The sequence below is a fragment of the Oncorhynchus keta genome, chromosome 17 (assembly GCF_023373465.1).
Source record: "Oncorhynchus keta strain PuntledgeMale-10-30-2019 chromosome 17, Oket_V2, whole genome shotgun sequence".
Classification (NCBI taxonomy): domain Eukaryota; kingdom Metazoa; phylum Chordata; class Actinopteri; order Salmoniformes; family Salmonidae; genus Oncorhynchus; species Oncorhynchus keta.
In genome coordinates this window covers 60372173-60388030 of record NC_068437.1, presented here as the reverse complement: position 1 = coordinate 60388030, position 15858 = coordinate 60372173, and the positions used below count along the sequence as shown (strand labels likewise).

At 40.2% G+C, this 15858-nt stretch overlaps 1 protein-coding gene across 1 annotated transcript in view; it reads right to left on the bottom strand.

Moving 5' to 3' along the window:
• LOC118372099 (transient receptor potential cation channel subfamily M member 1-like) overlaps nt 1–15858 on the bottom strand; it is a 140961-nt gene that overhangs the window by 26917 nt on the left and 98186 nt on the right. Inside the window, exons 18-21 of the mRNA XM_052467055.1 lie at nt 15532–15651; nt 8353–8475; nt 7443–7571; nt 4952–5203 (exon numbers count right to left, since the gene is read on the bottom strand). Coding sequence (XP_052323015.1) covers nt 4952–5203; nt 7443–7571; nt 8353–8475; nt 15532–15651 — 624 coding nt within the window. The remainder of the gene's footprint in view (nt 1–4951; nt 5204–7442; nt 7572–8352; nt 8476–15531; nt 15652–15858) is intronic.

Below are 15858 nucleotides of genomic sequence, written 5' to 3'. Positions count from 1 at the left end.
AGAACACAGCATGTTAATCATTCTAATATACAACACAGCATGTTAATCATTCTAATAATCAACACAGCATGTTAATCATTCTAATATAGAATACAGCATGTTAATCATTCTAATATAGAATACAGCATGTTAATCATTCTAATATAGAACATAGAACACAGCATGTTAATCATTCTAATATAGAACATAGAACACAGCATGTTAATCATTCTAATATACAACACAGCATGTTAATCATTCTAATAATCAACACAGCATGTTAATCATTCTAATATAGAACACAGCATGTTAAACATTCTAATATAGAACACAGCATGTTAATCATTCTAATAATCAACACAGCATGTTAATCATTCTAATATAGAATACAGCATGTTAATCATTCTAATATAGAACATAGAACACAGCATGTTAATCATTCTAATATAGAACAAAGAACACAGCATGTTAATAATTCTAATATACAACACAGCATGTTAATCATTCTAATATAGAACAAAGAACACAGCATGTTAATCATTCTAATATAGAACACAGCATGTTAATCATTCTAATATAGAACATAGAACACAGCATGTTAATCATTCTAATATAAAACACAGCATGTTAATCATTCTAATATAGAACACAGCATGTTAATCATTCTAATATAGAACACAGCATGTTAATCATTCTAATAATCAACACAGCATGTTAATCATTCTAATATAGAATACAGCATTTTAATCATTTTAATATACAACATAGCATGTTAATCATTCTAATATACAACACAGCATGTTAATCATTCTAATATAGAACATAGAACACAGCATGTTAATCATTCTAATATACAACACAGCATGTTAATCATTATAATAATCAACACAGCATGTTAATCATTATAATATAGAACACAGCATGTTAATCATTATAATATAGAACATAGAACACAGCATGTTAATCATTCTAATATAGAACAAAGAACACAGCATGTTAATCATTCTAATATAGAACACAGCATGTTAATCATTCTAATATAGAACATAGAACACAGCATGTTAATCATTCTAATATACAACACAGCATGTTAATCATTCTAATATAGAACACAGCATGTTAATCATTCTAATAATCAACACAGCATGTTAATCATTCTAATATAGAACACAGCATGTTAATCATTCTAATATAGAACAAAGAACACAGCATGTTAATCATTCTAATATAGAACACAGCATGTTAATCATTCTAATATAGAACATAGAACACAGCATGTTAATCATTCTAATATACAACACAGCATGTTAATCATTCTAATATAGAACACAGCATGTTAATCATTCTAATAATCAACACAGCATGTTAATCATTCTAATATAGAATACAGCATTTTAATCATTTTAATATACAACATAGCATGTTAATCATTCTAATATACAACACAGCATGTTAATCATTCTAATATAGAACATAGAACACAGCATGTTAATCATTATAATATACAACACAGCATGTTAATCATTCTAATAATCAACACAGCATGTTAATCATTCTAATATAGAACACAGCATGTTAATCATTATAATATAGAACATAGAACACAGCATGTTAATCATTATAATATACAACACAGCATGTTAATCATTCTAATAATCAACACAGCATGTTAATCATTCTAATATAGAACACAGCATGTTAATCATGCTAATATAGAACATAGAACACAGCATGTTAATCATTCTAATATAGAACACAGCATGTTAATCATTCTAATATACAACACAGCATGTTAATCATTCTAATATAGAATACAGCATGTTAATCATTCTAATATAGAATACAGCATGTTAATAATTCTAATATAGAATACAGCATGTTAATCATTCTAATATAGAATACATCATGTTAATCATTCTAATATAGAACATAGAACACAGCATGTTAATCATTCTAATATAGAACACAGCATGTTAATCATTATAATATACAACACAGCATGTTAATCATTATAATATACAACACAGCATGTTAATCATTCTAATATAGAATACAGCATGTTAATCATTCTAACATAGAATACAGCATGTTAATAATTCTAATATAGAATACAGCATGTTAATCATTCTAATATAGAATACAGCATGTTAATCATTCTAATATAGAACATAGAACACAGCATGTTAATCATTCTAATATAGAACACAGCATGTTAATCATTCTAATATAGAACACAGCATGTTAATCATTCTAATATACAACACAGCATGTTAATCATTCTAATATAGAACACAGCATGTTAATCATTCTAATATACAACACAGCATGTTAATCATTCTAATATAGAACACAGCATGTTAATCATTCTAACAATCAACACAGCATGTTAATCATTCTAATATAGAATACAGCATGTTAATCATTCTAATATAGAACATAGAACACAGCATGTTATTCATTCTAATATACAACACAGCATGTTAATCATTCTAATATAGAACAAAGAACACAGCATGTTAATCATTCTAATATAGAACACAGCATGTTAATCATTCTAATATAGAACATAGAACACAACATGTTAATCATTCTAATATACAACACAGCATGTTAATCATTCTAATATAGAACACAGCATGTTAATCATTCTAATAATCAACACAGCATGTTAATCATTCTAATATAGAATACAGCATTTTAATCATTTTAATATACAACATAGCATGTTAATCATTCTAATATACAACACAGCATGTTAATCATTCTAATATAGAACATAGAACACAGCATGTTAATCATTCTAATATACAACACAGCATGTTAATCATTCTAATAATCAACACAGCATGTTAATCATTCTAATATAGAACACAGCATGTTAATCATTATAATATAGAACATAGAACACAGCATGTTAATCATTCTAACATAGAACACAGCATGTTAATCATTCTAATATAGAACAAAGAACACAGCATGTTAATCATTCTAATATAGAACATAGAACACAGCATGTTAATCATTCTAATATAGAACACAGCATGTTAATCATTCTAATATAGAACACAGCATGTTAATCATTCTAATATAGAATACAGCATGTTAATCATTCTAATATAGAATACAGCATGTTAATAATTCTAATATAGAATACAGCATGTTAATCATTCTAATATAGAATACAGCATGTTAATCATTCTAATATAGAACATAGAACACAGCATGTTAATCATTCTAATATAGAACACAGCATGTTAATCATTCTAATATAGAACATAGAACACAGTATGTTAATCATTCTAATATAGAACATAGAACACAGCATGTTAATCATTCTAATATAGAATACATCATGTTAATCATTCTAATATAGAACATAGAACACAGCATGTTAATAATTCTAATATAGAACATAGAACAAAGCATGTTAATCATTCTAATATAGAACACAGCATGTTAATAATTCTAATATAGAACATAGAACACAGCATGTTAATCATTCTAATATAGAACACAGCATGTCAGTCATTCTAATATAGAACATAGAACACAGCATGTTAATAATTCTAATATAGAACACAGCATGTGAATCATTCTAATATAGAACAAAGAACACAGCATGTTAATCATTCTAATATAGAACACAGCATGTTAATCATTCTAATATAGAACATAGAACACAGCATGTTAATAATTATAATATAGAACACAGCATGTGAATCATTCTAATATATAACAAAGAACACAGCATGTCAGTCATTCTAATATAGAACATAGAACACAGCATGTTAATAATTCTAATATAGAACACAGCATGTGAATCATTTTAATATAGAACAAAGAACACAGCATGTCAGTCATTCTAATATAGAACATAGAACACAGCATGTTAATAATTCTAATATAGAACACAGCATGTGAATCATTCTAATATAGAACAAAGAACACAGCATGTCAGTCATTCTAATATAGAACATAGAACACAGCATGTTAATCATTCTAATATAGAACATAGAACACAGCATGTTAATCATTCTAATATAGAACAAAGAACACAGCATGTCAGTCATTCTAATATAGAACACAGCATGTTAATCATTCTAATATAGAACACAGCATGTTAATAATTCTAATATAGAACATGGAACAAAGCATGTTAATCATTCTAATTTGGAACATAGAGTGTCAGTCATCTGGAATAAATTATTTGTAATTAAGCCAATGGGATGCCATTATTTGTTTTGTTTCTAACGTGTCCTCAACATTTGGAGCAGTACCCTCCTCCCCTTCCTCCTCTGGTATCTTCAGAGGTAGTAGGCCTCAAGACAAGCAGACTGAGTGTCACGTTCTGACCTTTATTTCCTTTGTTTTGTATTTATTTAGTATGGTCAGGGCGTGAGTTGGGTGGGCAGTCTATGTTTGTTTTTCTAGGTTTTGGGTATTTCTATGTTTCGGCCTAGTATGGTTCTCAATCAGAGGCAGGTGTCATTGGTTGTCTCTGATTGAGAATCATACTTAGGTCATACTTAGGTAGCCTGGGTTTCACTGTGTGTTTGTGGGTGATTGTTCCTGTCTCTGTGTTTGTACCAGATAGGACTGTTTATGTTTTCGCACATTTATTATTTTGTTAGTTATTTCATGTCTAGTTCCTTTATTAAAGAACATGAATAACCACCACGCTGCATTTTGGTCCGCTTCTCCTTCACCACAGGAAAACCCTTACACCTTCTGTATGGGGGGCTAACCCCCTGTAACCTGTGCTTTATGACACAATACTTGTTGATTGGGGAATATTAGTGATGTAAGATGAGGAGAAAGCAGCTGGATGAAGTTATAAAACCACCATAGTAATAATCTTTCAGGATTTATTGTGGTTTTATCCTCTATAATATTTCATGTATGTAATGTTGTCTCTGGAGCAGCCTACTAACTTTGAAATATCAAACAAAAATCAATCAATTAATTATGTTACCATTTTCCCAATCATCATGACATAGGGTCCCAGGTACTTGTTGACCCCGAAGATGTCGAGCACCCTGATGTACCAGAAGATGATGTCTATGCAGTAGATGACACGTCCGATGCCCAGGAGGGGTTCGTTCTGCAGCCTCAGCAGAAGGCCAACCAGGAAGGTGGAGATGGCTGCCAGGTCAGTGATGTTCCAGACCTCTTGCAGCCATACGTTGATCTTCTGCTTCAGCTTCCCAGGCTCTGACATTAGGATCTATGGGTCAAGGTCAAAGTTAGTAACCCAGGCTCTGACATCAGGATCTAAGGGTCAAATTCAAAGTAAGTCTCTGACATCAGGATCTATGGGTCATGGTCAAAGTTATTAAGTAAGCCTTGTCTGAGCCGGAACCGGGCATTGGGTAGGATGTCCTATTTCTGTAGCGAAGCATCTTAGCCTGTTCAACCTCTCTTTCGTGTCGTCTGAGATTCCCAAAGATTGGAAAGCAGCTGCGGTCATCCCCCTCTTCAAAGGGGGGGACACTCTTGACCCAAACTGCTACAGACCTATATCTATCCTACCATGCCTTTCTAAGGTCTTCGAAAGCCAAGTCAACAAACAGATTACCGACCATTTCGAATCTCACCATACCTTCTCTCCTATGCAATCTGGTTTCAGAGCTGGTCATGGGTGCACCTCAGCCACGCTCAAGGTCCTAAACGATATCTTAACCGCCATCGATAAGAAACATTACTGTGCAGCCGTATTCATTGATCTGGCCAAGTCTGTCAATCACCACATCCTCATCGGCAGACTCGACAGCCTTGGTTTCTCAAATGATTGCCTCGCCTAGTTCACCAACTACTTCTCTGATAGAGTTCAGTGTGTCAAATCGGAGGGTCTGCTGTCCGGACCTCTGGCAGTCTCTATGGGGGTGCCACAGGGTTCAATTCTTGGACCGACTCTCTTCTCTGTATACATCAATGAGGTCGCTCTTGCTGCTGGTGAGTCTCTGATCCACCTCTACGCAGACGACACCATTCTGTATACTTCCGGCCCTTCTTTGGACACTGTGTTAACAACCCTCCAGGCAAGCTTCAATGCCATACAACTCTCCTTCCGTGGCCTCCAATTGCTCTTAAATACAAGTAAAACTAAATGCATGCTCTTCAACTGATCGCTACCTGCACCTACCCGCCTGTCCAACATCACTACTCTGGACGGCTCTGACTTAGAATACGTGGACAACTACAAATACTTAGGTGTCTGGCTAGACTGTAAACTCTCCTTCCAGACTCATATCAAACCTCTCCAATCCAAAGTTAAATCTAGAATTGGCTTCCTATTTCGCAACAAAGCATCCTTCACTCATGCTGCCAAACATACCCTTGTAAAACTGACCATCCTACCAATCCTCGACTTTGACGATGTCATTTACAAAATAGCCTCCAATACCCTACTCAACAAATTGGATGCAGTCTATCACAGTGCAATCCGTTTTGTCACCAAAGCCCCATATACTACCCACCATTGCGACCTGTACGCTCTAGTTGGCTGGCCCTCACTTCATACTTGTCGACAAACCCACTGGCTCCATGTGATCTACAAGACCCTGCTAGGTAAAGTACCCCCTTATCTCAGCTCGCTGGTCACCATAGCATCTCCCACCTGTAGCACACGCTCCAGCAGGTATCTCTCTAGTCACCCCCAAAACCAATTATTTCTTTGGCCGCCTCTCCTTCCAGTTCTCTGCTGCCAATGACTGGAACGAACTACAAAAATCTCTGAAACTGGAAACACTTATCTCCCTCACTAGCTTTAAGCACCAACTGTCAGAGCAGCTCACAGATTACTGCACCTGTACATAGCCCACCTATAATTTAGCCCAAACAACTACCTCTTTCCCAACAGTATTTAATTTATTTATTTATTTTGCTCCTTTGCACCCCATTTTTTTATTTCTACTTTGCACATTCTTCCATTGCAAAACTACCATTCCAGTGTTTTACTTGCTATATTGTATTTACTTTGCCACCATGGCCTTTTTGCCTTTACCTCCCTTCTCACCTCATTTGCTCACATTGTATATAGACTTGTTTATACTATATTATTGACTGTATGTTTGTTTTACTCCATGTGTAACTCTGTGTCGTTGTATCTGTCGAACTGCTTTGCTTTATGTTGGCCAGGTCGCTATTGTAAACGAGAAGTTGTTCTCAACTTGCCTACCTGGTTAAATAAAGGTGAAATAAAATAAATTAATCTTGATGTACACTACACCCTGTCTGACTTCAGGGTTGATGAAGGAAGTACAAAGCATCAATCAATGCTCACATAAAGTACAGCTGCATCTGAAATAGCCTATTACCTATAACGTATTTATATAAGAGGTAAGCTCGTATATAGTGTGCACTGTAGATGCAATATTGTTGGGAATATTTTATTTTCAGCTGAGAATGAATTCCCCCAAGCTTACTTGAATTTGACGTTGAACTTAAAATTGTTACTTATTTACCTGTCTGACTTTCTCGAAGCCGAGCGTTAGGATGTAGGCAATGACGGTCCACTCCTGGATGGACGGCCATCGCTCCATCTTCACCAGGATTATGTAGTTATACAGCATCAGGTAGCCCAGGTAGGAGATCTAACAGAGAAATAGATAGACCACATAACATAAAACAACATGCCGCTAGACATCAGGTAGCCCAGGTAGGAGATCTAACAGAGAAATAGATAGATAACATAACACAACATGCCGCTAGACATCAGGTAGCCCAGGTAGGTCTGTTTAGTGTTTTATTAGGATCAGGTAGGAGGTCTGTTTAGTGTTTTATTTGGATCAGGTAGGAGGTCAGTTTAGTGGTTATTGGGATCAGGTAGGAGGTCTATTTAGTGTTTTATTAGGATCAGGTAGGAGGTCTGTTTAGTGGTTATTGTGGATCAGGTAGGTCTGTTTAGTGGTTATTGTGGATCAGGTAGGAGGTCTGTTTAGTGTTTTATTAGCATCAGGTAGGAGGTCAGTTTAGTGTTTTATTAGGATCAGGTAGGAGGTCAGTTTAGTGTTTTATTAGGATCAGGTAGGAGGTCAGTTTAGTGTTTTATTAGGATCAGGTAGGAGGTCAGTTTAGTGTTTTATTAGGATCAGGTAGGAGGTCAGTTTAGTGTTTTCTTAGGATCAGGTAGGAGGTCAGTTTAGTTTTTATTAGGATCAGGTAGGAGGTCAGTTTAGTGTTTTCTTAGGATCAGGTAGGAGGTCAGTTTAGTGTTTTATTAGGATCAGGTAGGAGGTCAGTTTAGTGTTTTATTAGGATCAGGTAGGAGATCAGTTTAGTGTTTTATTAGGATCAGGTAGGAGGTCTGTTTAGTGTTTTATTAGGATCAGGTAGGAGGTCTGTATACTATTTTATTACTGTAGTGATACTTACGGTGTTGAACCAGAACTTGGTGAACGGGGCATCATAGAACTCATAGATCCTCCGTCCAATGGGCTTCCTCCTGACATTACTGCTGCCCTCCTCTTCATCCCCCTTCCTTGACACAACGTCATCCTGAAACAATAAATTGATCAATCAACCAATAAATCAATCAATACAAAATAACACCAGGAATCACTGGTACTAGGGGCCTATCTGTTACCCTGTTATTATCGGCCTACCTGTTACCCTGTTATTATCGGCCTACCTGTTACCCTGTTATTATCGGCCTACCTGTTACCCTGTTACTATCGGCCTACCTGTTACCCTGTTATTATCAGCCTACCTGTTACCCTGTTACTATCGGCCTACCTGTTACCCTGTTACTATCGGCCTACCTGTTACCCTGTTATTATCGGCCTACCTGTTACCCTGTTATTATCGGCCTACCTGTTACCCTGTTATTATCGGCCTACCTGTTACCCTGTTATTATCGGCCTACCTGTTACCCTGTTATTATCGGCCTACCTGTAACCCTGTTATTATCGGCCTACCTGTTACCCTGTTATTATCGCCCTACCTGTTACCCTGTTATTATCGCCCTACCTGTTACCCTGTTATTATCGGCCTACCTGTTACCCTGTTATTATCGGCCTACCTGTAACCCTGTTATTATCGGCCTACCTGTTACCCTGTTATTATCGGCCTACCTGTTACCCTGTTATTATCGGCCTACCTGTTACCCTGTTATTATCGGCCTACCTGTTACCCTGTTATTATCGGCCTACCTGTTACCCTGTTATTATCGGCCTACCTGTTACCCTGTTATTATCGGCCTACCTGTTACCCTGTTATTATCGGCCTACCTGTAACCCTGTTATTATCGGCCTACCTGTTACCCTGTTATTATCGGCCTACCTGTTACCCTGTTATTATCGGCCTACCTGTTACCCTGTTATTATCGGCCTACCTGTAACCCTGTTATTATCGGCCTACCTGTTACCCTGTTATTATCGGCCTACCTGTTACCCTGTTATTATCGGCCTACCTGTTACCCTGTTACTATCAAATCAAATAAGATGTTATTGGTTGCATACACATGGTTAGCAGATGTTAATGCGAGTGTAGCAAAATGCTTGTGCTTCTAGGTCCGACCGTGCAATAGTATGTAACAAGTAATCTAACAATTTCACAACAAATACCTTATACACACAAGTGTAAAGGAATGATTAAGAATATGTACATATAAATATATGGATGAGCGATGGCCGAACGGCATAGGCAAGATGCAGTAGATGGTATAGATTACAGTATACACATATGAGATGAGTAATGTAGGGTATGTAAACATTATATAAAGTGACATTGTTTAAGTGTTTAGAGAACTTTATTACATCCAATTATTTAATTATTAAAGTGGCTAGAGATTGAGTGTGTGTATGTCGGCAGAAGCCACTCAATGTTAGTGATGGCTGTTTAACAGTCTGATGGCTTTGAGATAGAAGCTGTTTTTCAGTCTCTCGGTCCCAGCTTTGATGCACCTGTACTGACCTCGCCTTCTGGATGATAGTGGGGTGAACAGGCAGTGGCTCAGGTGGTTGTTGTCCTTGATGATCTTTTTGGCCTTCCTGTGACATCGGGTGGTGTAGGTGTCCTGGAGAGCAGGTAGTTTGCCCCCGGTGATGCGTTGTGCAGACCTCACTACCCTCTGGAGAGCCTTACGGTTGTGGGCGGAGCAGTTACCGTACCACGCGGTGATACAGACCGACAGGATGCTCTCTATTGTGCATCTGTAAAGGTTTGAGTGCTTTTGTTGACAAGTTAAATTTCTTCATCCTCCTGAGGTTTGAGAGGCGCTGTTGTGCCTTCTTCACCATGCTGTCTGTGTGGGTGGACCAATTCAGTTTGTCCGTGATGTGTACGCCGAGGAACTTAAAACTTACATCAATCCACGGTTTCTGGCTGGGGAATGGTTTGATGGTCACCGTGGGTACCACATCACTGATGCACTTGCTAATAAACTCGCTCACCGAATCAGCGTTTTCATCAATGTTATTGTCTGAGGCAATCTGGAACATATCCCAGTCCACTTGATCGAAGCAATCTTGAAGCGGGGAATCGGATTGGTCAGACCAGTGTTGAACAGACCTGAGCACGGGTGTTTCCTGTTTTAGTTTCTGTCTATAGGCTGAGAGCAACAAAATGGAGTTGTGGTCAGATTTGCCGAAAGGAGGGCGAGGAAGGGCTTTGTATGTATCTCGGAAATTAGAGTAGCAATGATCCAGGGTGTTGCCAGCCCGGGTAGTGCATTCGATATGCTGATAACATTTCGGGAGCCTTGTTTTCAGATTAGCCTTGTTAAAATCCCCAGCTACAATACATTCAGCCTCAGGATATGTGGTTTCCAGTTTACATAGAGTCCAATGAAGTTCTTTCAGGCCCGTCGAGGTGTCTGCTTGGTAGGGATATACACGGCTGTGATTATAATCAAAGAGAATTCTCTTGGTAGATAATGCGGTCGGCATTTGATCGTAAGGAATTATATGTCAGGTGAACAAAAGGACTTGAGTTCCTGTATGTTGCTATGATCACATCACGACTCGTTAATCTTAAAGGAAAACACCGCCCTTCTTCTTACCAGAGAGATTTTTGTTTCTGTCGGAGCGAAGCGTGAAGAAACCGGGTAGCTGTACCGACTCTGATAACGTATCCCGAGTGAGCCATGTTTCTGTGAAACAAAGAATATTACAATCTCTGATGTCTCCCTGGAAGGCACCCCTTGCCCGAATTTTGTCTACCTTGTTATCAAGAGACTGGACATTGGCGAGTAGTATCCTCGGGAGCGGTGGGTGGTGTGCCCGTCTACGGAATCTGACCAGAAGACCGTTCCTTCTGCGGTGCCGTTGTTTTGGGTCGCCTGCTGGGATCCAATCCATTGTCCTGGGTGGTGGTCCAAACAGAGGATCCACTTCGGGAAAGTCATATTCCTGGTCGTAATGTTTGTAAGTTGAAGTTGCTCTTATATCCAATAGTCCCCCCCGGCTGAATGTAATAAGACATTTCCTGGGATTAACAGTGTAAGAAATAATAAGTAAAACACCTAAATACTGCATAGTTTCCTAAGAACGCGAAGCGAGGCGTCCATCTCTGTCGGCGCCAAAAACATTCACATATCGACCTCTGTTACACTGTTACTAGGGGCCTACCTGTTACACTGTTACTAGGGGCCTACCTGTTACACTGTTACTAGGGGCCTACCTAGTAGTAACAGGGTAACAGATACCCTGTTACTAGGGGCCTACCTGTTACACTGTTACTAGGGGCCTACCTGTTACACTGTTACTAGGGGCCTACCTGTTACACTGTTACTAGGGGCCTACCTGTTACACTGTTACTAGGGGCCTACCTGTTACACTGTTACTAGGGGCCTACCTGTTACACTGTTACTAGGGGCCTACCTAGTAGTAACAGGGTAACAGACACCCTGTTACTAGGGGCCTACCTAGTAGTAACAGGGTAACAGACACCCTGTTACTAGGGGCCTACCTAGTAGTAACAGGGTATCTGTTACCCTGTTACTAGGGGCCTACCTAGTAGTAACAGGGTAACAGATACCCTGTTACTAGGGGCCTACCTGTTACCCTGTTACTATCGACCTCTGTTACACTGTTACTAGGGGCCTACCTGTTACACTGTTACTAGGGGCCTATATGTTACACTGTTACTAGGGGCATGTCTGTTACACTGTTACTAGGGGCATGTCTGTTACACTGTTACTAGGGGCCTATATGTTACACTGTTACTAGGGGCCTATATGTTACACTGTTACTAGGGGCCTACCTGTTACCCTGTTACTAGGGGCCTACCTAGTAGTAACAGGGTAACAGATACCCTGTTACTAGGGGCCTACCTAGTAGTAACAGGGTAACAGACACCCTGTTACTAGGGGCCTACCTAGTAGTAACAGGGTAACAGACACCCTGTTACTAGGGGCCTACCTAGTAGTAACAGGGTATCTGTTACCCTGTTACTAGGGGCCTACCTAGTAGTAACAGGGTAACAGATACCCTGTTACTAGGGGCCTACCTGTTACCCTGTTACTATCGACCTCTGTTACACTGTTACTAGGGGCCTACCTGTTACACTGTTACTAGGGGCCTACCTAGTAGTAACAGGGTAACAGATACCCTGTTACTAGGGGCATGTCTGTTACACTGTTACTAGGGGCCTACCTAGTAGAAACAGGGTAACAGATACCCTGTTACTAGGGGCCTATATGTTACACTGTTACTAGGGGCCTACCTAGTAGTAACAGGGTAACAGATACCCTGTTACTAGGGGCCTACCTAGTAGTAACAGGGTAACAGATACCCTGTTACTAGGGGCCTACCTAGTAGTAACAGGGTAACAGATACCCTGTTACTAGGGGCATGTCTGTTACACTGTTACTAGGGGCCTACCTAGTAGTAACATGGTAACAGATACCCTGTTACTAGGGGCCTACCTGTTACCATGTTACTAGGGGCCTACCTAGTAGTAACAGGGTAACAGATACCCTGTTACTAGGGGCCTATATGTTACACTGTTACTAGGGGCCTACCTAGTAGTATCAGGGTAACAGATACCCTGTTACTAGGGGCCTACCTAGTAGTAACAGGGTAACAGATACCCTGTTACTAGGGGCCTACCTAGTAGTAACAGGGTAACAATTACCCTGTTACTAGGGGCCTACCTAGTAGTAACAGGGTAACAGATACCCTGTTACTAGGGGCCTACCTAGTAGTAACAGGGTAACAGATACCCTGTTACTAGGGGCCTACCTAGTAGTAACAGGGTAACAATTACCCTGTTACTAGGGGCCTACCTAGTAGTAACAGGGTAACAGATACCCTGTTACTAGGGGCCTACCTAGTAGTAACAGGGTAACAGATACCCTGTTACTAGGGGCCTACCTGTTACCCTGTTGCTATCGACCTATATATTACACTGTTACTAGGGGCCTATATGTTACACTGTTACTAGGGGCATGTCTGTTACACTGTTACTAGGGGCCTATATTTTAGGCCCTTAGGCCCATAGTAACAGTGTAAGATATAGGCTCCCAGTAACAGTGTAACAGACATGCCCCTAGTAACAGTATAACAAATAGGCCCATAGTAACAGTTTAACAGATAGGTCGATAGTAACAGGGTAACAGATAGGCCCCTAGTAACAGTATATCTGTTACCCTGTTACTATCGCCCTATCTGTCTGTTACCATGTTACTAGGAGCCTATCTTGGGTTGTGCCACGGCAGAGATCTTTGTGGGCTATACTCAGCCTTGTCTCAGGATGGTAAGTTGGTGGTTGAAGATATCCCTCTAGAGGTGTGGGGGCTGTGCTTTGGCAAAGTGGGTGGGGTTATATCCTTCATGTTTGGCCCGGTCCGGGGGTATCATCGGATGGGGCCACAGTGTCTCCTGACCCCTCCTGTCTCAGCCTCCAGTATTTATGCTGCAGTAGTTTGTGTCGGGGGGCTAGGGTCAGTTTGTTATATCTGGAGTACTTCTCCTGTCTTATCCGGTGTCCTGTGTGAATTTAAGTATGCTGTCTCTAATTCTCTCTTTCTCTCTTTCTCTCGGAGGACCTGAGCCCTAGGACCATGCCTCAGGACTACCTGGCATGATGACTCCTTGCTGTCCCCAGTCCACCTGGCCGTGCTGCTGCTCCAGTTTCAACTGTTCTGCCTTATTATTATTGGATCATGCTGGTCATTTATGAACATTTGAACATCTTGGCCATGTTCTGTTATAATCTCCACCCGGCACAGCCAGAAGAGGACTGGCCACCCCTCATAGCCTGGTTCCTCTCTAGGTTTCATTCTAGGTTTTTGCCTTTCAAGGGAGTGCTTCTACACCTGCATTGCTTGCTGTTTGGGGTTTTAGGCTGGGTTTCTGTACAGCACTTTGAGATATCAGCTGATGTACGAAGGGCTATATAAATACATTTGATTTATCTTAGAAAAGTTTGAAGCCTTTTATCCTGTTACTATCGACCTATCTGTTAAACTGTTACTGAGGGCCTATATATTACACTGTTACTATGGGCCATTCTATTACAGTGTTACTAGGGGCCTACATTTTACACTGTTACTAGGGGCCAATCTTTCACACTGTTACTAGGGACCTATCCGTTACACTGCTACTTGGGTCCTATTTGTTATCCTGTTACTACCGACATATATGTTACACTGTTACTAGGGTCCTATATTTTACCCTGCTGCTATGGGCCAATCGGTTACATTGTTACTAGGGGCCAATCAGTTACATTGTTACTAGGGGCCAATCGGTTACATTGTTACTAGGGGCAATCGGTTACATTGTTACTAGGGGCCTATCTTTTACACTGTTGCTATGGTTCTATCTGTTTGATGTTTTAAAAAAAATGTATTTTTTGGGGGCCCCCGAGTAGCGCTGCTGTCTAAGGTACTGCTTTTCAATGCAAGAGGTGTCACTACAGTCCCTGGTTCGAATCCAGGCTGTATCACATCCGGCCCTGATTGGGAGTCCCATAGGGTGGTGCACAATTGGCCCAGTGTCGTCCGGGTTTGGCCGGGGTAGGCCGGGGTAGGCCGGGGTAGGCCGGGGTCGGCCGTCATTGTAAATAAGAATTTGTTCTTAACTGACTTGACTAGATAAATAAAGGTTAAATAAAAACACATTGATAATTGTTACAAGTCGTGACTTTGCTGATAGGTCACTCTGGAGCGCCGGCTAAGTAGTGACTTTGCTGATAGGTCACTCTGGAGCGCCGGCTAAGTAGTGACTTTGCTGATAGGTCACTCTGGAGCGCCGGCTAAGTAGTGACTTTGCTGATAGGTCACTCTGGAGCGCCGGCTAAGTAGTGACTTTGCTGATAGGTCACTCTGGAGCGCCGGCTAAGTAGTGACTTTGCTGATAGGTCACTCTGGAGCGCCGGCTAAGTAGTGACTTTGCTGATAGGTCACTCTGGAGCGCCGGCTAAGTAGTGACTTTGCTGATAGGTCACTCTGGAGCGCTGGCTAAGTAGTGACTTTGCTGATAGGTCACTCTGGAGCGCCGGCTAAATGACTAAAATGTCAATATAAGTTCAAGGAACAGAGTCTTGTGGATGAACATCTCACCACTCTGACAAGCATTTTATGATATGTTGGTCAACCAGAGTCTTCTGTACCTTGCCAGCGTCATCGTCCTTGTCTTTCCCTTCTTCAGAGTCAGCTGTGTAGGACTGGTCTTCTCCTTTGAAGTCCACCAGCAACAGAATTGATGGAGGGAATATGATGCCCAGAATCACCTAGAAAGACAAAAATCCTCGTCACAAAGTGCTTAAACAGTAACTTGCAGAGCAGATCTGCAGAACTGTCTGTACCGTATAGATATGAAGGGTATTGTCCATGTGGTCATGAAAGTCAGTCTGTTTCTGAACTCATGGGGTTGTTTCTGTTCTCCAGCAAAGAGTGAAGCAGCATGAAAGTCTGTTTCTCAACTCATGGGGTTGTTT